The sequence below is a fragment of the Schistocerca serialis genome, chromosome 5, assembly GCF_023864345.2.
Source record: "Schistocerca serialis cubense isolate TAMUIC-IGC-003099 chromosome 5, iqSchSeri2.2, whole genome shotgun sequence".
Taxonomy (NCBI): Eukaryota; Metazoa; Arthropoda; class Insecta; order Orthoptera; family Acrididae; genus Schistocerca; species Schistocerca serialis.
In genome coordinates this window covers 415,716,054-415,740,817 of record NC_064642.1, presented here as the reverse complement: position 1 = coordinate 415,740,817, position 24,764 = coordinate 415,716,054, and the positions used below count along the sequence as shown (strand labels likewise).

Genomic DNA, 24,764 nt, shown 5'->3' with positions numbered 1-24,764 from the left:
ACGCACACACTTGTTGCAGTTGTAGCATCTGGCACTTTTCTTGAATGTAATATAATGCTTTTCCTTGTTAATTCGCAAAGTAACATCGCTGGTGTTTTATTACAGGTGTCGTTGTCTATTTCTTGCAGTAACTTGTTTTTTATTGAGCCAGCTTGGGTTTTCTAAATCCATAATCACGAATTTATATTAGTCTACAAGTCTTGCAAGAATAATACACTCCTGGAAATTGAAATAAGAACACCGTGAATTCATTGTCCCAGGAAGGGGAAACTTTATTGACACATTCCTGGGGTCAGATACATCACATGATCATACTGACAGAACCACAGGCACATAAACACAGGCAACAGAGCATGCACAATGTCGGCACTAGTACAGTGTATATCCACCTTTCGCAGCAATGCAGGCTGCTATTCTCCCATGGAGACGATCGTAGAGATGCTGGATGTAGTCCTGTGGAACGGCTTGCCATGCCATTTCCACCTGGCGCCTCAGTTGGACCAGCGTTCGTGCTGGACGTGCAGACCGCGTGAGACGACGCTTCATCCAGTCCCAAACATGCTCAATGGGGGACAGATCCGGAGATATTGCTGGCCAGGGTAGTTGACTTACACCTTCTAGAGCACGTTGGGTGGCACGGGATACATGCGGACGTGCATTGTCCTGTTGGAACAGCAAGTTCCCTTGCCGGTCTAGGAATGGTAGAACGATGGGTTCGATGACGGTTTGGATGTACCGTGCACTATTCAGTGTCCCCTCGACGATCACCAGTGGTATACGGCCAATGTAGGAGATCGCTCCCCACACCATGATGCCGGGTGTTGGCCCTGTGTGCCTCGGTCGTATGCAGTCCTGATTGTGGCGCTCACCTGCACGGCGCCAAACACGCATACGACCATCATTGGCACCAAGGCAGAAGCGACTCTCATCGCTGAAGACGACACGTCTCCATTCGTCCCTCCATTCACGCCTGTCGCGACACCACTGGAGGCGGGCTGCACGGTGTTGGGGCGTGAGCGGAAGACGGCCTAACGGTGTGCGGGACCGTAGCCCAGCTTCATGGAGACGGTTGAGAATGGTCCTCGCCGATACCCCAGGAGCAACAGTGTCCCTAATTTGCTGGGAAGTGGCGGTGCGGTCCCCTACGGCACTGCGTAGGATCCTACGGTCTTGGCGTGCATCCGTGCGTCGCTGCGGTCCGGTCCCAGGTCGACGGGCACGTGCACCTTCCGCCGACCACTGGCGACAACATCGATGTACTGTGGAGACCTCACGCCCTACGTGTTGAGCAATTCGGCGGTACGTCCACCCGGCCTCCCGCATGCCCACTATACGCCCTCGCTCAAAGTCCGTCAACTGCACATACGGTTCACGTCCACACTGTCGCGGCATGCTACCAGTGTTAAAGACTGCGATGGAGCTCCGTATGCCACGGCAAACTGGCTGACACTGACGGCGGCGGTGTACAAATGCTGCGCAGCTAGCGCCATTCGACGGCCAACACCGCGGTTCCTGGTGTGTCCGCTGTGCCGTGCGTGTGATCATTGCTTGTACAGCCCTCTCGCAGTGTCCGGAGCAAGTATGGTGGGTCTGACACACCGGTGTCAATGTGTTCTTTTTTCCATTTCCAGGAGTGTATATCCAATCCATTCTTCTTTAACATCAGAGATAAAATCATTTAATTTTTTGATATGGAAATTATCTTTGACATGTATGATTCTACTGACGAACAATTTTCAAATCTGGTTGTCAGTAGTGTCTTAAGTAAACCTGTTCGTCGGAAGAGGTCAGAATCTTTGTAGGCTTGCTTTACCTTATCTCGCAGTTCTTCAGCTGTAAAAGTAGCTTGCAGATTGAACGTACATCGACGGAGTATAATTTAGTCTCTTGCTGTGTACGCTTCATGTACGCCCATTATCTTGCAGTTGACGTAATTCCACAATTGTTCGGATAGCGAACTCCCGCATACTGTTGTTTTCTCTTCCCATCAGGTTTTCAATCTGAAGCAGTGAACTGGTATTTAGAGAAACCACTGTATTGGCGATTACGCCGCACCCTGCTATTAATTTCATCTAGCCAATGATCTCGTATTTTGTAGAATATGACGCTGAAATATGAAGTCTGAGCCCATAATCAGATAGCAGAATAAAAAAGTGGCGACATCTGATCATAGCGATAAAATTTGTTATACGCACATGAACAAGGTAGAAACTGTTACACGATCGGATGTACAATATTAAATGGAGTAAAATTATGGAGTGATCATAGCAACGCTTACGATATTTAAATAAGGAAGGCATAGATTCTGAATGCTAACTGTCATCTGAACCGTATATTGGCATATCATTTCTCAAATGAATTACACTCCATCGTGTTGTACCTTGTGCAAAAAAATGTAATTGAATCAGTAAACTATCATCTAGAAATAGTTTTTATAATCAATATTGATCAAACAGGTTAGGCTGTATTACCATGGTTGCTGATTGAGTCAGTTACTGGTGCCAGTGTAAAGTGCATTTGGATCTCCTCCTGCTTTGGGTGCATGCATTTTTACTTTGCTGTGTCGATATTTGATAGGTTCGGCGAATCTTATTTCAAGAGTCTTTGAGCCTTGACGTTTTACTTGTTGGGAGTTGCTGCGTATGAGTCTTTGTATTTACGGAATTGTGTGTTTTTGATTGTTGTTTTAAACGCTTTACAAATAGGTGTGCATGATTTTCATTATTCATTTAAATATTTGCTGTATTTTTTTTGTTTTGTTTTTTCGTGAACGCGAATATTATGTAGTATAGTAATGTTATTGTAGGCCCTCTTGTTAGTGGCAGCCATTTGTTAGGATAATTAATTTAATTATATGAGTAAAGTCATATAGCTCAGTTAAGATTGAGATAACAATAGTTAGGTGTCGCTGCGAATGTAAACGCGCCAAATGCTGCCATTGTATTGGGCAAGTAGATATTTTAAGTACGGTGCTCTATGAATTGAGCAAGAAAGTCACGAAAATTCACAACAATCGTAGATGAAGCATTTCTACACAGATTGGCTTCTCTTATGGGTTATATTAAGTCAAGTGGGCCGGTATCCCCGATGGACCATTTAGGAATATAATGACATTTTGTAGGGAGGTTCAACATTGTTTAGGATAGATAGCTTTGAAGTTTCAGCTAGATATCCCCATTGATTTCACAAATACAGCGTCTCGTAGATATGGACTCCGAAGTTGCTCCCTACTGGCACGCAAAACTGCAACGATCGCACAACTATTATGGAAGGTATTCTTACAAGGCTCTGCTTTGGTAAAGACCTACGTAAGCAAATGCTTGTGCTAAGTAACAATTTAGTCCTGGTAGATTTTTAAGTATATCTGGTACAACGATACTGCATTTAAAATGAGAGAAAGTACACCACTACTCGGAGAGCCCATCTATAACCAGCCATAGATAGTAGTTTTACGGACGGGTACAGCCAAGAATTGACTATACGAAATAAAGCCAAACTATCATTTCGTCAATTTTGTGCAGTAGCTTCTGCCGTTTATTGAAATATACGCACTTGAACGGATGAAAACGGATGAAAAGGTTTTGGGTGTCAAATCTTTTGTTTTTTTGGGTGTCCATGTCTCGAATATAAGTTCTGTAGCCTTTTTATCACACCAAATCTAGAGAATGTGTTCTTCAAGTTTTAGAAGCCGTTGTGTACTTTTAGACAGTTTGTGGACAAAAACCATTGCTCAAAGTTGCTTTGCATTCACAGTATATATTGTAGAATGTCACATCAGTGAGTAAACAGAAAAAAAGTTGACATATTTTGTCATATGAGACATTAGGGCCTATCGAAAGCATTGCCAAAACATTTTTCCCATCCTCCCCTCCCCCTTTTTTTATTTTTTCCCCTCATCCCTCTCACCCCATATTGTGGTGGGGGGAGGGGAGCAGTACAATCAACCTGCTCTTCAGTCAGTAGACATTATACACTAATGTAGAAGTTAAACAAAACAAAGAGACATATTTACCATGTTTAATTTTTTATATGGTGATAATGGGGGAATGTAAGAACTAATGATGTCGTCAAGAATAATTTAAAAACAGTGGTAAAATTGTCGTCCGGCAGCACAGTTAAAAACACTTGAAGATAACTAAGCACATGGGGGTGGGGGGGAAGAAGAAGAAAGGGTCACTTGGAAAACACTGAGCATGACATTTCTGGAAACCCAGAATCTACTATGTAGGAATCAACATGGATTCCGGAAACAGCGATCGTGTGAGACCCAACTCGCTTTATTTGTTCATGAGACCCAGAAAATATTAGATACAGGCTCCCAGGTAGATGCTATTTTTCTTGACTTCCGGAAGGCGTTCGATACAGTTCCGCACTGTCGCCTGATAAACAAAGTAAGAGCCTACGGAATATCAGACCAGCTGTGTGGCTGGATTGAAGAGTTTTTAGCAAACAGAACACAGCATGTTGTTATCAATGGAGAGACGTCTACAGACGTTAAAGTAACCTCTGGCGTGCCACAGGGGAGTGTTATGGGACCATTGCTTTTCACAATATGTATAAATGACCTAGTAGATATTGTCGGAAGTTCCATGCGGCTTTTCGCGGATGATGCTGTAGTATACAGAGAAGTTGCAGCATTAGAAAATTGTAGCGAAATGCAGGAAGATCTGCAGCAGATAGGCACTTGGTGCAGGGAGTGGCAACTGACCCTTAACATAGACAAATGTAATGTGTTGCGAATACGTAGAAAGAAGGATCCTTTATTGTATGATTATATGATAGCGGAACAAACACTGGTAGCAGTTACTTCTGTAAAATATCTGGGAGTATGCGTGCGGAACGATTTGAAGTGGAATGATGATATAAAATTAATTGTTGGTAAGGCGGGTACCAGGTTGAGATTCATTGGGAGAGTGCTTAGAAAATGTAGTCCATCAACAAAGGAGGTGGCTTACAAAACACTCGTTCGACCTATACTTGAGTATTGCTCATCAGTGTGGGATCCGTACCAGATCGGTCTGACGGAGGAGATAGAGAAGATCCAAAGAAGAGCGGCGCGTTTCGTCACAGGGTTATTTGGTAACCGTGATAGCGTTACGGAGATGTTTAATAAACTCAAGTGGCAGACTCTGCAAGAGAGGCGCTCTGCATCGCGGTGTAGCTTGCTCGCCAGGTTTCGAGAGGGTGCGATTCTGGATGAGGTATCGAATATATTGCTTCCCCCTACTTATACCTCCCGAGGAGATCACGAATGTAAAATTAGAGCGCGCACGGAGGCTTTCAGACAGTCGTTCTTCCCGCGAACGATACGCGACTGGAACAGGAAAGGGAGGTAATGACAGTGGCACGTAAAGTGCCCTCCGCCACACACCGTTGGGTGGCTTGCGGAGTATCAATGTAGATGTAGACAGTGACCATTAAACATTAAAAACATAGCACTGTACACTTTCACTAAAACTGGAATAAGACCTGTCCTGGAATCAATAGAGGGTTGATGAAAAGAAAGGTTGATATGGATGGAGGTAGGAGAGGGGTGGTGATGAGGATTGAGGACTGGTAAGAGGTGGGATGAGGTAGGGGTGGATAGTATTGGGTTCTATAAATTTGAAAGGAAAAGTGGATGGGGAGCAACAGGAAAGGGGAAAAGGAGGTGTGAGGACAAGGAGGGAGCACTTGGGGGAAATGGGTATAGTAGGATAGATTCAGAGTTGGTGGGATGGATATATTTGGGGGCAAATTTGTGGTCTAGGGTAGAGAGAGAATTGAAATTTCTTTGGGATAGGATGTGGAGGGTGTGCAGACAGAGGATTGGTGGGATGTGTAGGTAAAGGTTTGGCAGCACACTTGGATTAGAAAGGAGAGTGGGGACGATAGGATTATTGGAGTAGAGTTTGCGGTGGTAGTTTATTTGAAAATGTTCAACGTGAGTGAGGAGAAGTGGGAGTTTGAGGAGTTGGTGAAGGATTTTTGTGGGAGAAGGTGAGTGGATGTGGAAAGCATAGAGTTTGAAGATCTGAAGGGACTTACAGATCTTGGGTGGGATGGATATCCATGTAACATTTGCATAGCAAAGGATGGTGCAGATCAGGGATTTTATGTATGAAAGGCAGTGGAGCGTTGTTGTACAACTGTTTGGCCAGTTAGTAGTTTGTTTATTGTTGGCTATCTGTTGGATGCTTAGTAGGTGGGGTTTCCACATTAGTCGCTAGTTTAAGGTTAATCCAATGTGTTTTAGTTTTTAAGTTAACTGGATACGATAGTCATAAATGGTGAGGTATAAGTCGTGGGGACATAAAGTGCAGGCGGTAATCTCCATAATCATTGCTTGGATTTTGAAGGGGTTAATCTTAAGAAAGTTATTGGTTATTCAAAGAGATAAACTGATTGAGTTGGATTTGGAAGGACTGTTGGGATTTCTGTAATGTATGATAGAGGGCAAGGAAAACAGTGTCATCAGCATATAGGAGGAGGTGGATGGGAGGAGATGGTTTGGGCATATAAGCAGGGTATAAGAAGTAAAGGGGAGGAGAGAGAACGGACCTTGAGGCACTCCTGCAGTGTGGTGGAAGGTATGGGAACTGGTGGTGTTAACAATGACATAGAATGGGTGATAAGACTAGGAAGTGTGCAGGTGGACACAGTTGATTGGAAGTGCATAAGTCTGGCATTTGAAAAGGAGACTGGAATGCCATACATAGTCGTGTGCTTTCTCTAGGTCAAGAGAAACAAATGTGGCTGATTTATGATTGCTGAGCTTTTGAGATAGGAAATGGGTGAGGTTCAGGAATTGATCATCAGCTGAGAATGAGGGACAGTAGCCACATTGAGTAACAGAAAGCAGATGTCGATGGATGTGTCGGGGAAAGGATGTATTCAAAGATCTTGTTAAACAGTGAGGTGAGGCAGATGGAACAATAGGAGGGGGTATCAGTGGGGGTTTGTTCAGTATGAGGAAAAGTGGGATTTTGGAGGTTTTCCATAGGTCAGGATAGTGACTGTAGGGAGGATAGTGGTATACAGTAGTCTAAGGGTGATGGGAGAGGAGGTAGGTCATTCATTGAGATATCAATAAGTAATACAGTTGTGGCCATGGGATGTATTGTGTTTTCTGTGAAATACATGTTCTATGTACTCTGCTGTGATTGAGGTATTGAATTCTGTTTGTGGTATGTTGTCAAGTACCAGAAGCTTTAAGGGAGGGGTGGAACTGTCGTATCTGTGTATTCGTCAGCAGTAGGGAATTGGGAGTGGTCAAACTGAGGATTGTCAGGGATGGAGATGATATTAGAGAGGTAGTGTGCAAAGTGATTGGCATTACTCAGGTCATCAAGTAAGGGATGGTTGTTGTGAAGGATTGGGTAATGAGGGATGGGATGGGTGCCTGCAAATCAGTGGAATGCTTTTCTCTAGTTGGAAGAGTTAATTAGGGGTGTAGCATTGAGTCTTGTGCCAATCCAGCCGTTTTTTCGCATTGAGTGAATTTCTAATGTGTTGTCGTATTTGCCAGTGGCATGTGAATATACCCCAGTCACAAGACCCTAGGAGAAAGTCATATTAGCGACGGGATTCACGGAGGAGTATGGCTTGTGGTGGAAGAATGGGTCAATGAGGATATATGGCTTTAGTTGGGATATGGATGGAGATAGCATCTGACTAGATCTGCTGCAGGAAGACTGTGCCATGGGCGATGTTAGCGGATTAGGAGGTGGCTTTCTGTCAGTGTATCTATGGATCCCCAGCAGTCATTCCAGTTGGCATGGGGAGTAGTTGTGGACAGCCTTTGGATGAAGGTGGGATGGGGTGCATGGGGACAGAATAGTGCGTGGGATATGGTGAGGAGGACAGGTAGGTGGTTACTTCCAATTGGATTGAGGACTTCCACAGTGAGGCAACCAAGGTTGAGTGATGCCAGGATGACTTCCGGGGTGGTGTTACTTTCATGACATGTGTGACTGTATCACCCTGGAGGGAATTCGTAAATTGAATGTCAGCATTGGAGTTCTGCAGAAGGTCTACTATGGATGTTGAGGTCAACAACAATAATATAGAAGAAGTAAATGCAGTCAATGTGGCAGAGGAAGTTGTAGAGTATGAATCTGTAAACTTTGCTTTCGTACTAGCTGTTTATCTTACCTTCCTACTATTGCACCCAGTTTTTCGATGGCTAAGCTATTTTTATAACAGTGGTATATGGTACTTAGATCAGATCTGTAATATTTTTGGAATGCTGTAGAGCATACAGAGATAATGTTTTATGTTCTCACAAATGAGACAAACGCACACAACTAATTTTTTTACCCACAGTGGTTTGTGTGTTACTGGTAATAAGATGCACAAAGCAAGACTCAGACTTCTGGTGGTTTCCTTGGACATTGTTTGGGATGTTTAGGGAATGTTCATAAACATCCAATGATACTGTGGCAATGCTTACACCAGATGACCCTTTAAGTATGTTGTAATTTTTGAGTGAAACTTTACAGTGTAAGAGAGTGGAACTAATTTTGTCAGTTTAGATGAAAAGTCCTCATTCACGTTAACAGTATTAGCGTAACATATTCGTTTTGTAGTCCGTGCTGATCTTCTGATTAAGTTCAGTGGTTTCATGTTTGTCGAAGGTTTCAGTTTTTTTCAAAGAAACTTTTTTGTCGTGGTTGGCCATCCATATAGTAACTTTTTAGTTTTCTTCAGATGATACTGCATTAATTTGCTAAACTAATGTTTTGATGAATGGTGAAGATATACTGAATGCTATTAGCGTCTGCTACAATGCATGATCTGGTGCAGACTGGAAAGTATTTAGTAAAACCTACTGTAGTTTCAGAATGTTCACTGTTAAAATTGAATATATTTATTCTAAGCTGCATAAAATCAACTGTTTCATTTAATATTTTTCCTTCTGTGTGTATACCATATTTTATACCTGGTAAAACTTGACTCTATTCTTTACTTTGCGACTGTTCATTTCGTTTATAAAGCAATATAATCATAAGAAGCATTGCCGTACACACACAGGCAGAGACCCCTTTACAAGGAAAGTAGTAAGACAGATAATAATTATGGACCAGTCTCACTACTTCTCATCCATACTGGAAAAGAATTATGTATGCAAGGACTAAAACACACCTCTCTCAAAATAAGCTAATTAGTCAATCTCAGTTTGGTACTTGGGTAGTTTCCAAGATCTGTTGCAAGTGATACACAGTTGTCACAGAGTGAGATATACATTTTGTTTACAGCACTGACAACAATTCACATGGCTGTGATAGCACCTGATATCCATTTTGTTTACAACCGTAACAACAATGACAAAAGAGGTCCCGAAAAAAAATAAAGTAATTTTTTTTACCTTGCTCGTGATCCAGAATTTTAACATTGACTATTCCGTATTTTGTATATTCAGCCGGGTGCAACCCCTGTGTAGCCATAGCCTGTGTACACTCTTTCACCAAATTTGATACACATTACTCGGTGATAATCCACACAATTGTAAACTCATGATTCAGCGGTATGTGAAATCTAAACCACTTTCTGTAGTACTCAGTCTTGGAATTAACTCCTGGCAGGTAAAGTAGTGCAAGTCAGCACTGCACTGGCTTCAGTTCACTCGTCTGTTGAGTGCTTGTTCCACAAAAACGTATAATATGGATTAGAAATGTATGTCAGACCGGGACTTGGACATGGGGCCTTTATCTTTTGCAGGCTGGTGCTCCACCGACTGAGCCATCCCAGCATGACTCGTGACCCACCTTCTCAGCTTTACTTCTAGTAGTATTTAATCTTCTACCTTCCAAACTTCACAGAAGCCCTCCGCCATCTTATTGCAGGAATAGCACTCCTGGAAGGAAGTGTACTGCAAAGATTGTACAGTCACAGCCTGAAGGTTGTTTCCAAAATGAATTTTCACTCTGCTGCAGGGTGTGCACTGATTTGAAACTTCCTGCAGGTTAAAACTGTGTGCTGAACCAGAACTTGAACCTCTTACATTTGCCTTTCACAGGTACTAAGCTACCTAAGTGCACTCTCTGCTGCAGAGTGAAAGTCCTTAATGAAAACAAACTGTGTGGTTAGGCCTTATGTCTGCAGTAGGTATCCTTTCTTCAAGGAGTGCTAATCCCACAGGGCTGCAGTAGAACTTCTGTGAAGTTTAGAATGTAGGTGATGATGTGTTAGTGGAAGTAAAGCTGTAAGGGCGGATGGTGAGTCTCGCATCTATAACTCAGTCAGTAGACTACTTGCCCAGGAAAAGCATAGGTCCCAGGTTTGAATCCCAGTCTGGCGCAATGTTTTAACCCTGCCACAAGTTTCAAATCGACACACATTTTGCCATAGAGTGAAAATTTGTGTTAGGATACTAAAGATAACTCCAGAACCTCAGTTGAGCATACTGACAACAGCCCCATGTACATCAACCACCAGTTATGAAGTTTGTGGTCAAAAATCAATCATATTTTGACAATGGTAGTGACAGTCATGAATATTGTAATGGAAAGAAAAAATGGTTTATACTCTCTCTCTTTCAGCCTTGGTGTGGCATAAAAAAAAGTGTCTTCTTAATTGCAACGTTACATCACAGATTGTATTGTGGTCGTATGTAGTTACATGAAAAGAACTTTTCAGTGAACAACCTCCAATTAAAATAATTTTATAAAAAAGAGAAAATAATCGTAGCATGGGCAAATGCCTCAATTGTTTGTGCATTTTTCTAGTGCCAATATAAGGAATAATTAATAATTTTTCACAAAGAACTAAAATAACTGTCAAACTACAATAAGTTAATGCTAGTGTTCATTATAGTTCCCGTTAGAGTAAATTGAAACAAATTAGCCCTAGGTCACAATTTTTAGTCGTATCAACCAGGTTGTAACCTGTGTCTGTACAGGTATGAGCAGCCCATAGTGGCTCGCCTTCATGCATACTTTTTAAAAAATTTTGTGACTAAAGCCCTTCTGGCCTGTTATTTATTTTATATGTGACATGTAAGTACTGTCTCTGTCTTGTGTTGTTAGTCAGTACTTAAACTTTTATATAAAAAATTTCTTATCCCTTAAATTTGTAAATATGCTATAGGCCACTTTAAATGTTTAAATTCTGATGAAGGCACTCTTAGAAGTATTGCAACCTGGTTATACGACTAAAAATGGTGGCCGAGGGCTCATTTGTTTCAATTTTGATTTATAAACGGTCACTGAACCAAGCAGCCATGTTCAAAACCTTTCCATTAAAGACTCCAAAAAGGCTTAAATAGTGTGTTTAAACCTAAAAAGGGCTTTTCCAAGAAAATAAATGGCTAAAAACCATTTCATGAAAACCTAAAAATCTGAGCCCTACTCACTTTACAAAAACACAGTTCCTTCAAATATGTACATGGCAGAAATTACCATCCTTAGTAACAGTAGGTCAGAGGAAAGAAAAGATTGTAAAACTGAATGTTAAAAATTTCTAGGTATATGTGTTCAACAGAATGTGAGTTGGAAATAGATCTTTTTTAATGCTGTGTTCATTAACATTTGCCCTACGTGTATTTGCCAAGATTTTGACTGATAGAAGCATTAGGAATACAGTTTTGTGGGACAAGTATATGCAAGTATTTAAAAAGATGTGTGTGCTGACAACAGCATGACAGTTCACATTCTTTTATGAAGTTTGTTATGAAGAAACAGTCACAGTTTGAAGTTAATAGCAGCAGTCACAACCACAACTCTAGGATTACCATGGGTTCCCCTAGCCCAGCTTAAACAAACTCTTGCTCTGAAAGGGGAGAATTATGCAGCCGTAAATATATTTGGTCATCTCCCTTTCCAATTAAACGTGAAATACGGCTGGTATCGCCTTGGTTTGACGAGTCAACTACACCAAACATTAATTTCTGAGCAGATAGTACATTGTATTGTAGACTGAAATTAACATAAATATTTAGTTTTGTAAATGGTCAGCATTTAGCTGCTATTTTTGATGAGAAAATGCATGATATTTGTAAATCTCTTGATATGTTTACATTGTAGTTAGTTGTTACAAGTGTGCTCTAAAAACTTTATAATTGATTCATTGTTTGTATGTTTGCAGAAAATGTCTAGATTTCGTGAATGGGACCTGTCGTGCAAAGTATATGTTGGAAATTTAGGTCCCAGTGCATCCAAGCATGATCTGGAAAGGGCATTCAGTAAATATGGCCCCCTTAGAAATGTGTGGGTAGCTCGAAGCCCTCCAGGCTTTGCATTCATAGAGTTTGAAGATCCTAGAGATGCAAAGGATGCTGTTCGAGCACTTGATGGAATGTAAGTAGCCTTTTTAATGAAGACTTCTTCAGTCTGTGATAAGTGTTGTAGGGATTTTAGGTATACCAGACCACGCAAACAGGAAAATAAGAATGAACCTGACAAAAAGTAACGCTTGCGAAAAGAGATGTAGGGTCCAAATTATGCTCTGAGCAAAAATGTTCAATGTTAATACCACATTATACATGCATATATAGCTCTGTATTTTTTATAATTAAAGAGAAATCATCATTCCAAAAAAGGTATAAAAAGCAAAGGCCTATTGTTTCCATAGGTAATCTCCTAAGTTCTTGATACAGCATGGAATCTGTTACAGAATATGCAATCTTGTTTTGCAGTCGGAACGTGATTTATTTAAGATGAGTTGTGTTGGTGTGATAACCATCTAGGTAACTAGGTTAGTGGTCATATACTGTTCATGCCACTAAACTGATCTCCAAATTAAGAATAATTCTTAATGTGATGGTGATGAAATAGTGTGTGATATCGATGTCACTACAATGAAATTCCACTAAGTCAGAGTGTGGTGTATAGAAGCACTGGTGAAAAATGTTTTAAGGCCTTACACACACATGACCGCCATCTCCGTAAGCTCAGACCGGAATGCAGCTGTCATATAGCATGGAAGCAGCAATCTGGAAGGGGCTGGGAAGCAAAAGGGATAACAGTGTATGAGTGGGGAGAGGGAAAATCACCGTCTGGCAGAGCATGCAGGGACCAAATTGTCAACAGGTGTAGCTTTGGGGTTTTGTGAGGTGGGGAGGCCGGGGGGTGGAAGAGAAAAAACAAGAGGAGCAGGGAAGGGGAAAGATGGGCCAGTGCGTAAGCAAAGGGTGGCCACAAAGAGGGTGGGAGACGAGAATAGGACATAATAGGACAGGGGGTGGAAGTTGTTGGTTGGTGGGTGTCGGGACAGTAGGTTGAGCCTGGGATTATTTCAAGAGCGGAGAATCTGTTGTAAGAATAACTCCGATCTGCACAGTTCAGAGAAGCAGATAGTGGCAAAGAGGGTGGAAGAGGATTGAGATGGCTCGGGTAGTGAAGCAACCGTTGAAATCAAACGTGCTACGTTCAGCTGCATGTTTTGCCTTAGTGTGGTGTACTGTGCTCTTGGCCACAGATTGACGATGACCGTTCATCCTGGTGAACAGTTTGTTGGTGGTCATACTAATATAGCAAGCCGTGCAATGATTGCAGCAGAGCTGGTAAGTGACATGGATGCTTTCACAGGTGGCCTGGCTTATGACAGGGTAGGATAAGCCTGTGACAGGAATGGAATAGGAGCTGCTGGGTGGGTAGATGGGCAGGTCTTGCGTCTGGGTCTTCAAGAGGGGTATGATCCCTGTGACAAGGGTTTGGGATTGGGAGTAGCAGAGGGATATTGTAAAGGTTGGGTGGGAACACCACTTAAAGAGGGGTGAGAAGGGCCTTGGGTAGGATGTTCCTAATTTCAGGGCACAATGATGGGTAATCAAAGCCCTGGCAATGGATGTGGTTCAGTTGTTCCAGTGCAGGGTACTGTTGGGTGACAAAGCGTGTGCTTCTTTGTAGCTGGTTCTCGGGGTAGCAGGGGGGATTGAGGTTGTGTGGGGATATGGCATGGGAAATTGTTTGCGGACTAGAGCTGGGAATAGTACCTGTCTGGGAATGCTATGGTGAGACACTCAACATACTGAGCAAGAGTGTTTTTGTCACTGCTGACATGCCATCCCCAGGTGACCAGGCTGTGTGAGAAGTTTTTTTTTTTTTTTTAGGGATGACTGACAGGTTTAATGTGGACAGAAGTGTGGATGGAGCCGTCAGAGGGGAGGAGGTCAGTGTCCAAGAAGGTGGCCTGGTGGATTGAGGGGCCCCAGGTAAAGCAGACGGAAGAGCAGGTGTTGGGATTGTGAAGGAATGAGGGTAGGATGTCTCGGCCCGGAGTTCAGATCATGAAGTTGTCATTAGTGAACGTGAACCAGACTAAGGGTTTGGCATTTTGGAAGGCAACAGAGATATCCTCTAGATTGCCCATAAACAATTTGGCATAGGAGGGTGCCATGTGGGTGCAGCAGATTTGTTTGTATACTTTTCCTTCAAAGGAGAAGTAGTTGCAAGCTCTAAGTTGTATGGTGTAAGGTGTATGGTGAATGAGGTAGTGCTTTTGGAGTCTGAACCCCATTGGGAAAAGTAGTGGGCATGTTTCCTTTACTGAAGAAGGCATAACTAAATAAATGATGAATTTTGCTGTCAAAATACTTTTTCATATATCGTCATTCTGATTGAATTATTCTCACTAGTTTGAGACCTCTCCCTGTGAAAGTTCCCATTCAAAATAGCTACATCATGTGCTGGACCATTTGCATGTTTTGTCATATGGAACATTGTCATTAAGAGAACTGATAAAACATTTTGGTGTGCAACAGAGCAGTGTCACTTTTTGAATGATAATTTTTGGTCTATTTACCATTTGCTTGTTAGGGAGTGAGATAATGCATTCATCTGATTTGGAGAAATATTGGCTGGAGAAAGAGATCATAGTGCAGCAAGATGAATTTTGGTAGTACACTCGATTATTTACGATCACTTTTAAATCACTACTGGCCTTTATTTCCAATTTTTAACCCAGTTTGCTGAAAGATGTCCGTCTGCCTTCAGACTTAAGTTTTTAAAATTAGAATGCACGATGTGTATTTGTTGAAAATAACTTTGTCAGATGTCTTTCTTGCCCTTGAGTCATTGTGGCACTGCAATATTACATCTATTTTTCAAGTATGTTATACATGTGACTCATAGTATTGATTTGAGCTATCACTATTAAATCCTGTTGGTTATTTCATGTGTCATAGATATGTATATTTAGAACCTATTTCATAATTTGTAGGAGGCTGTGTGGAACTCGAGTTAGGGTTGAAATGTCTACGGGACGCACAAGAAGAGATGAAGGCCGCAGACATTCAAGGTACAATTTTTTGCCATGTCTGTTATCTCATTTATAAATTTTGCCACTAGGTGTATTACCTCTTTGCAAACACTCACTTTATTTTCCTGATATTAAACATGGAAATAACATATTCACAATAGTGCAGTTTTAACGGGGTTGAAGCTCTCTTGGTAATAGATATATGCCAGTATGCATGCAAATTCATATGTAACTAAACATATAGTTTTTTCTAAATTTCACTGCATCTGGCTTAATGTGATTTTTGTTGGGGAAATAATAGATAGTATGTATTTCATATTATGCCAAAATTTTCAGGATATATTCTCCCTTCAGTCTACCATCTCTGGCTCAAGTCAGTCTGCTCTTCATGTTTTTGCTACCGACATGACCCGGGACAACCTGAGAACTTCCCACTTGAAACAAACTACGCATCTGGCGCCCCAGACATCTTAGGCCCACAAATTTGCATCCAGCGGTTTCCACAACCCTTCTCTGCCATCAGACCACCAATCAACACAGCTACAACCCATCTGTTGGGCAGCAGAACATAACAGCCTCCTAATACCAGCGTACGAGTTTCACAACTTCTCATGCAACTGCCATCTCATGGTGCTGATACAAGGGCCAGCCTAATGTGCGGCTTGTAGTATTCAGCATACAACTGATAATAGGTGATAAAAGCAAAGGACTTTTCTCTGCAGCACAGTATGTAATTTTATTATATTTCCAGCAGATGTTTTATGTTATTCTTTAGTGTCACACAGTTATCATTTTTTTCTCTCGATTGCATAGAAAATAATGTAACAAAATTTATAGTTCTTTACTGTGCGCTCAACTTGAAAGTTGAACCACATCTTTTCTATACACATTCTGGCAGTAAGACTTTTAATATGAGCCCTTCACATTTAATATTGTGTACTAATTCAGTTTTATCTTTGGTTTATGTGCAGGTTTCTATCTGTAGTTCAACAAATCAAATATTCATTATTTATCTGTTAACGAATGTTTAAGAAGTTGTGTATTGTCTAATAATTATGCAGATGTAATAAGAGTTTTCATTGGCAGTTTGCAAGGATTTTGGTTAATGCTCATGAGTAGAATACATTTGATTTATTTAAATTTGTGTTTTGATATTTTCAGTATTACAACTCATTATTTTTTATCTTCATGCTTTTGTGTTATTTTTTAAGCTGCTATTGCTTTTTAATGACACACTGAATACGGTTTTATGTGGTGTGTTTAGAGCAGTTTCAATCTTTAGAATTATATTAATATTCTAAATGTTCCACAATAGATTTATTAGATAAAAAGTCAACTCACCAAGCAGTGGCAGGAGAAAACTCATAAAGGATGTGGAAAAGCACAAGCTACTTTCTTGCAGAAGGGTTGAAAGGAACGGAAGAGGGTTGAAGGAAAACGGTTGGTGAGGATCGGGAAATTGGAAGAGTTATAGAAAAGTCATCTAGAACCCTGGTTCAGGGGAGACTTACTGGACAGTATGAGAAGGAAAGATTGAATTTTGGTGCTTGCGCTGGATGACATCTGAAAATCTAAGAACTTCAAAGTGGAAGATAAGGTAATAAACACAATCCTGGGTTGTGGGCAACTTTTCCTAAACTCTTCACATTTTATAAACCTCACCAGTGCTTTTATTACATCCCTTTCGCTTTCCTTTCAACTCTTGTACCAGAAGAAAGAGCCACTGGCTTGGGAAGCTTGTGTGTTTCCACATCTTTCACTTGTTTTCTCCTGCAGCTGCCTGGTGAGTAGATTTTTTTTATCTATTGATATTATATCTTTGAATATTGATATTTTCTTTGGAAGTATATTTTTTCGTAATTAGAACTGGAAGTAAGAGTCCTGTTTCAGGTTCTTCATTTTTTGATCAGTTTACTTCATTGTGTCTGCTGATATTTTTTCGAATGAAATACATGTAACTGACCATAAGACTACATGGAAGACATAATTTTGCAGACTGTAAAACATTATTAGAATCATTACAACTTTTTCCTTGTTTCGATTTGCTAAATGTCGCCAGCAGTGACTACACGCATCTTTCTCATTCCACTGCCTTCCATTTTTCTGGATATTTCAAAAAGAAAAACTGGACTGATTAGGTGGAACTTCATATGCAGAATGTTCTAAAATGTTAGGCCAGCGTATTTATATATCATAGTTCATGACTTCATTTCCGTAATTATTTTTACTTGTGAGAAAATGATTACCACTCGAAAAATGTTTGTTAGACGCACCTGCAACACACGTTGCCGTATTTAGTTATTTATTACTTAGGGAATCAAGTGGTAATAGATATTTATGAGGGTGGTTTGACAAGTCTTGTAAATTTCCATGAAATAATGGGACATTTTTGATGCACCTTCATGGTTAGTAAGCTTGATTATTCCAAGGACCGTGTAGAGAATTTAAACGATGCTCAGTATACAGTTCATTGTTGACAACCATCTGAATTGGTCAGTGTGTCTGCTGCAATTGAAAATGGAGAAAACAGATTTTCTTGCTGTTATTAAACATTTTCATTTTTGGAAGGGTTGGACTGCCACACAAATCAAAATTGAATCTGATGAAGTTCATGTGGACTCTGCACCATCATTAAATACCATTTTCTATTGGATTAATGAATTTAAATGTGGTCAGACAAGCACCAAATATGAAGTGAGTTCTGGCCATCCAATGGGGCCACCCTAATGGAAACTACTGACAAAATCCATGACGTGGTAAGGTAAGATCACCTAATAAAACTCTGTGAGATTGCCGAGACTGTAAGCATCTCAACTGAGCAAGTGCATAATATCCTGCATGCAGGATTGTCTATGAAGAGGCTGTGTGTGAGGTGGATGTCAAAATTCACAGTTGACCAAATGCACGTCTATGTTAACATTTCAGCACAATGTCTGGCGATGTTTAATCAGTCTGCAAGGATTTTTGTGCCGACTCAACTGTTGAAAGAATCCATATCCATCATTATGCGCAGAGTCAAAAGGCAATCAAAACTGTGAACAAAGGCTGGTGAAAGTGCACTGAAGAAGACAAAGACTGGTTTGTCGGCTGGTAAAGTGATAGCTACTGTTTTTTGGGATTCCTGAGGAATAATTCTCATAGATTACATGGGAAAAGGCAAAACCATAACTGGACCCTATTATGCTGCATTGGTGGATCATTTGCAATGTGTTGGCTGAAAAAAAACCAAGATTGACACACAGAAAAAAGGGTGCTCTTTCACCAGGATAATGCACCGTCCTACATGTCTGAAATGACAATGATGAAAGTGTATGAATTAGATTTTGAATTGGTTCCTCATCAACGCTATTCACCAGACTTAGCCCCTAGTGACTTCTTCCCGTTCCCTGACTTGAAATTTTGTCTTGCTGGAAAGAGGTTTTCATTGAATTAGGAAGTGATGGTTGCAGTCAAAACAAATATCTTGCAGTCTTGACAGAAGATGTTTTTCTGATGGGATTGCTGATCCAGTTGTATATCTCTCAAAGGAGACTATGCTGATAAGTGAGATGAGTTTTTTACGAAACAAACTTTTTCTGCCAGACTTACCAAACTACCCTCATAAAACTCTCTAACTCACTGTGTGACATTTTGCTTGCGTGGTTCCTATGATTCGAAATGTATGTACATCCTACGTTAATTCATGGAGGACTGAGCTAGATGTGTGTTTGCACTTTATAAAAGCTTTTGCCAAAGCAATTAAGGCAAATGGAAATTATATTATGCAGTAAAAACTGCAAATAGTGTGGGATATGTATTTGCAAAAGCCCGATGATCTACCATTATTTTAAAAGAGGCAGATTTTATTTTTGAATGTCTGTCCATATTGACATTGCTATTCAGCCACATTTGTGTCGTAGAAACATATTTTTTTTCTGCTCAATTACACTGCTGCACTTTCTTTAGGATCTCCATATTGTATCATTACAATCAATTATTAATGACAGTCAGATGTAAGTAGACATGGAGGGTTATTTGGGGCTATGTGACTAGAATGCACGTTTTCAGTGGTTAGTGCTTGTTTCTCAATACAGATTGCACAGGTTTTGGTTGAAACCTTTTCTTCAAAACAGCATTATTTTGCAGTAGTTTGCATTTTCTCTTTATTTCTTTTTGGTTTTATTACATGTGATCAGAGTGAAAACTCCATGAGTGTTGGGGTGTGAAGAGAATGAAAACTTCACAAGCAGTGTGGTATGAACTCTTCTGTTCATAAAGAAAGAGACTTCCAATTTTACTTCACAAAAAATATTCTTAGAGGTCACTGCATCACACTAGCTTTATGTATTGTTTCAGCAAAGGAGACAGACAGGTGTAATTTTCTCAAACCTCTGAAAGTGAAAGTGTTAGATAGGTATTCAGTAAATTCAACATAGAATGTGTCCAAGGAAAATTTAAATGTTGTGGCACTGCAAAGAAATTAAGGTGTCTGCTGTGAGAATTCGGACAGATGGCTTCAAAAGCTCTTTTGTATAAGGAGAGATAACAGTTTAATTGCAGGCCACCAGTGGGCTCACAGCTCTCTTGTGAATGCATGCATAGTGAGCATGGTCCCCCCCAATGGTACTTTTTTCCTGTGCTGTCATCTTACTCTCTGACTGTATCTTTCCTCATTTTGTGTGTAGGACACATTCTGTAATAACAGCGTGGCTTGCTTATAGAACATCCAATGGAGCTTTTCTCACTTCGTTTCACTACTTTATACCACCTATTTCAGTTAGGTTTGGTCCCAACATATTGATGTGACCTCCAACTGGTTCAGACTTTTCTTCAGAAGTGTGGGCTGTGGGGGTAATATTGCCCAATATCCAGCATTTAGTTAGTCCATGTTAAGGGTCATTGTGTACCTGTATGGTGGTTGTTAGTCCTGTAGTGGGTGTTGCACACTACTAATGGATGAATGTGCCCAGGTAGTTAAAGAACAATGGAACTTTATTAACTTAACACAACGGGCAAGTTCAACATAAGCAGCTTCAGAAGTAACACAACGATAAGGTCATCCAGATTTGATATGTGAATGGCACAATGCACAGTAACAGTTCCGTAGTGTCCTTAGTGTTTTGGTCAGTCCTAATAAGTTGTCACTGGCAAAGTCAAGAAATGTCTGAGGTGGACATAGTCTGTGATTGATGCATTCATGATTTCTCAGCACTTTGGACGCAGAATGTGAAGTTGTAGGCTCAGACTGATGGGCCATGAACTTGGAGTGTTCTGCGCACTGGGCACATGGAGCTCCGATGTGAGGGACTACTGGCGTTAAGCTCAGACATCTGTGAACGGCTGATGTCGACTGCCTGGAGAGGGCCAAGCAGTAGCCTATAAAGCCATCCAGCAAAAGAATGCAAGCAAAACGTGGTGGTGGCATGTGATGTGTGGATGAAGTAATACCAACAATAGCATCACTATATACAGAAAACGCAGTGCCACCTCATGCTATGGTGGCTGCCGAGGTGTGATTTGCTGTTGGGTTGCTATCATACTTGAAGGGCAGCAACACCCAGTACACTGTGTTAGTGGCTGGGCTGTAGGCAACAGCCTGCCAGAGCAATGTAAAAGAGGAAGTAATAGCTTTGGGCATCAATTGTATGTTCCCTGCGTAGTCAGAGGCTACTACTGCGGTAATCTCTGACTATATAGGCAACACACTATTGGTGCTCAAGCTGTTAATTCTCCTGCTTCGCCTGTTACATTGCTTTAGCTGGCTGGCACCCATATGGAGAACCCTTGTTTGGACTAGGTGGCATAATGCCAGATATGTGTCACCATGAAGGGATCTAAGCTTTCAGCCATGGGTCATAAGGCTCTGGCAGTCCTTCCAGGCAGACTGAAATTCTTGCGTATGTCTCATGATGATCCTAGAAACTTACCGTAGTTGGCTACGCCATGGGAGGAAAACGAACACAAGTGGCTAACTTCCCTCAGTTCCTAGTTTGTACCTGGGCAGATGGAGGATCCTTCCTCTCAACTAAACCATTGTTCTTTATTGAGAATATTGAAAACATATTTAGAGAAATTGCTTCTCTTAAAAAATTTGATTACATCTTAATTAAAATGCTAAATTCTACCCAGTTGTGAACTTGGGTAGAGCCTGCCAGACAGCAATGTTGGCACTGGTCATTTCCAATGGTAACAATCATGGTTTACTGCTGTGATGTGAAGCCATATTTTGGTGCTTTAAATGTCAACAGCTCAGATGTAGGTTTCTCTGGTGTACGTACAACCTGAATTGTGGAGACTAGTTGGTCACATCACAAAAATTCACCTTTTGTGCTGCCACCAATATGTGCCAATTGCGGAAATGACCACCCTCCCAGATTTCCAAAGTCTGTTGCCTTGTTATGCAAAATCTGTGAACTGAAGGGTTCAGATTGCCTTTTGTATTTTGAAGCTCTCAGTTAGATTGACCTTTGCAGCTATTGTGACTGGGTCAACAGCAATACCTAGCATATTTACGCCCTTGATGTTACCTTCCAGTAGTGTGCAAGTAAATTAGACCATGGGGGTGACAGGCCTTCCCTCTCACAGTTCCTGCAGCACCATCTACTAGAACCTCAACTCCCTGCATCCAGCCAAAGGAAGAAGTCTCCAGGCCTGTGACCTGACACACACACACACACACACACACACACACACACACACACACTGAGCCAATGTTTGCTGATACTATCCCACTCCTACATGTGACACAATGATTTTCGGGCATGACTTGTTCTCCCAACCCCTCCATGCCTAACCAGGACAAACTTAAAAGTGATATTTCAGTGGAACTGCAATGGATACTACTGTCACCTGCTTGTACAATTGCTACTATTTTCCTTCGATTCTGCCATCTGTTTTGCTCTCCTAGAAATACGTTTCACTGCCAACCATTCTATAACTCCTTAGAGTTACCTTGTATCCTCTCAGAATCGTACTGCCCCTAAGAGAGCATCTGGAGGGGTCTGTACATTGGCTTTTACAGATGTCATCAGTAAGAGGATTCCAATGTGTACCACATTGGAAGCAATAGTAGTGCAAGTGCAAATAACCACAGCAATCACCATCTGTTACTTTTATTTACCCCCCAGGTAGGACACTTACCTAACTTCATTGGACTGCTTAAATCCAACAATGTCAGAAGACCCTTCAGCATCTGAGCAACGTCTTTCACAGACCATTCTCATCACTTTTAAGTGACTTCACACTAAGGTTCACTGTCTGAGTAAACACAGTAAGAAGGATGGAATTACATTTTGAATGAAAATTTGTGTGATGACTGGGACTTGAACCCAGGTCTCCTGCTTACTGGGAAGATGTACTACCCACTACACCACCATGGCATTGTGGCTCAAAGAGCTGCACAGAATACCGTAGTCTAATACCCTCCTTAATGCCTAGGGCAAAATGAGCTGAAGGCATGAATTAAGGTTTGTTTTAGAGAAGGCATTTTGAGAGCCACAGTTTCACAGTGATGTAATGCTAGCATCTCTGCCCAGTAGGCAGGAGACCCAGGTTCAAGTCCCAGCCTTGGCATGAATTTTAATTCAGCAACTCATCTTATATCCCTATCGAACAGAAAGAAGTAATGGAGAGTACACTACATCTTCTTCCTGGAAATATATGCCTCTTCATCCCAGGTGTGGGCCAAGCTCCCTAATCTTGTAGGCTGCTCTCTTCCTTCACAGTAGTCTTTCTAGCGATGCTTCGGTTATTGCTGAACGCTTTGCGATAGCATTGGCATCCTCCTCCTATCTGGCTACCCTTTGAATACATAAAAGAGAAGTTCAAGACATCTCCCTATCCTTTATCTCCTGTCATGCCAAATTATATAATGATCCTTTTACTGATGGGAAACTGCATCAGACTCTTGACTAGTCACACAATACGGCCCCACACCCGCAATTTGATTCAAAATCAGATTACTGAATATCTTAATGTTACTCAAAGATTCCATCTACTAAGATTCTTCAGCCAGATTTTGCTAGAAGCTGTTTTTCTCCTCATTGGTAAGATGGTGTCATTGTCCTGAACCTTAAACCAGGCAAAAAACCCACATCCATTTATGGCTACGAATCAGTTAGCCTCACTAACACGCTCTGCAAACTGCATGACCGGATAATTACTCTGGGTTCTTGACTAAAGGGGTCTTTTGTCCCCCTATCAGTGAGGGATGATACACAATTGACTATCTGGTTAGGATGGAAACTGAATTATGACACCCTTTTTTTATCTACCAAAACCTCATTTTCACCTACACAAGGTGTACAATGCGACTTCTCATTTTACTCCCCCTCCATCACTGGGTATTTGAGGCACCCTACTAATTTTTATTCGTCAGTTTTTATCCCACCAGTTGTTTTGAGTTAGAGCTCCTCCTGGGCCCAAGAAACAGCATTCCTCAGGACTTCGTGCTAAGTGTTAACTCTTCATCAGCATCATTTAGCCAGTGATCCCATTGGATGAGTGGTCGTCTGTGCTGTGCGCTTTATGTCAGTGACTTTTGATTTGGTATCGTTTCCAGTCTGTATGCATCATTGGCTGAATGCCAGTTCAAAGACCCCATTCGAATGACTTCCACTTGGACTTTTTCAAGAAGTAGGTTCCAATTCTCTCCCTCGAAAACACGTGTTGTGGGCTTCTGTCATACCCAGAACTCTACTTGTGTACACAATGCTTGGACATTGTTGCACAACCCATATGTTTGGAACTCCTGTTTTTATCAAAGTCTGACATGGCTGTCCCATATTTGTTGGCTAAAGACCAGCTGCATGCGAAAGCTTAATAATCTCTCCTGGCCACACACAACTCTTGTGGTGTGAATCACACTACTCTCCCCCATATTTGCCAGGCTCTGGTCTTGTCCCAATTGGACTATGGTTGTCACATGAGTGGCTCAACAGCACCTTCAGCTTTAAAATTACTGGACCCAGACCATCATTATAGAGTTGGACTGGCCACTGGGGGCTTCCAGACTAGTCCCACAGACAATCCCTGCGCTGAAGTGGGGATCTTGCCTTTTGAATTGGCACTGAAAATCACGATGTTGGAGTGCCCAAAACAACCAAACACCACCTTTTCAGTTCTGACAATACCAATTGTTGCTCATTTTTGCAATCACCATCTGACAAGTTCTAATTATCCAACTTATAATTTTTTTTTTTTTTTTTTGCATGTCTGGGGTATCAGTGCCATAACACCTGCTCAGTTGGAATATGCCTCGAGGTCCTCTGCTGGTACCTCCACTAACCCCATCAGAATATGCTTCCCATCTTTCCCTGCACTCACTACCTTGGTTAGTACTAAACAACAAACTACAAACTGTCCAACAGATTTTTGTAATCTTGGGTCTGTCTATAAGTATCGGTACGATTGACATTACAAACTAGCTCCAGTACAACATAGTTCATATTTAACTGCACAGAAGTATCAAATTATATTCAGTAATTTGAAATAACTTTTAAGCAACAACTAGAGGAATTTGAACTAGAATTGTTATTAATAAGTCATTCACACCTTTCACGGCAGTAAATATCTGAGTTTGGCAATCGGTGGTTGCAAACAGCAAGCAA

The 24,764-nt window shown here is 41.2% G+C and overlaps 1 protein-coding gene across 1 annotated transcript in view; it reads left to right on the top strand.

Annotated features, from left to right (window-relative positions):
- Positions 1 to 2,566: 2,566 nt before the first annotated feature.
- The window catches only part of LOC126482354 (RNA-binding protein 1-like), a 39,810-nt gene continuing 17,612 nt past the window's right edge, over positions 2,567 to 24,764 (top strand). The window contains exons 1-3 of the mRNA XM_050106436.1: positions 2,567 to 2,705; positions 12,064 to 12,275; positions 15,139 to 15,216. Coding sequence (XP_049962393.1) covers positions 12,067 to 12,275; positions 15,139 to 15,216 — 287 coding nt within the window. The 5' untranslated portion in view covers positions 2,567 to 2,705; positions 12,064 to 12,066. The remainder of the gene's footprint in view (positions 2,706 to 12,063; positions 12,276 to 15,138; positions 15,217 to 24,764) is intronic.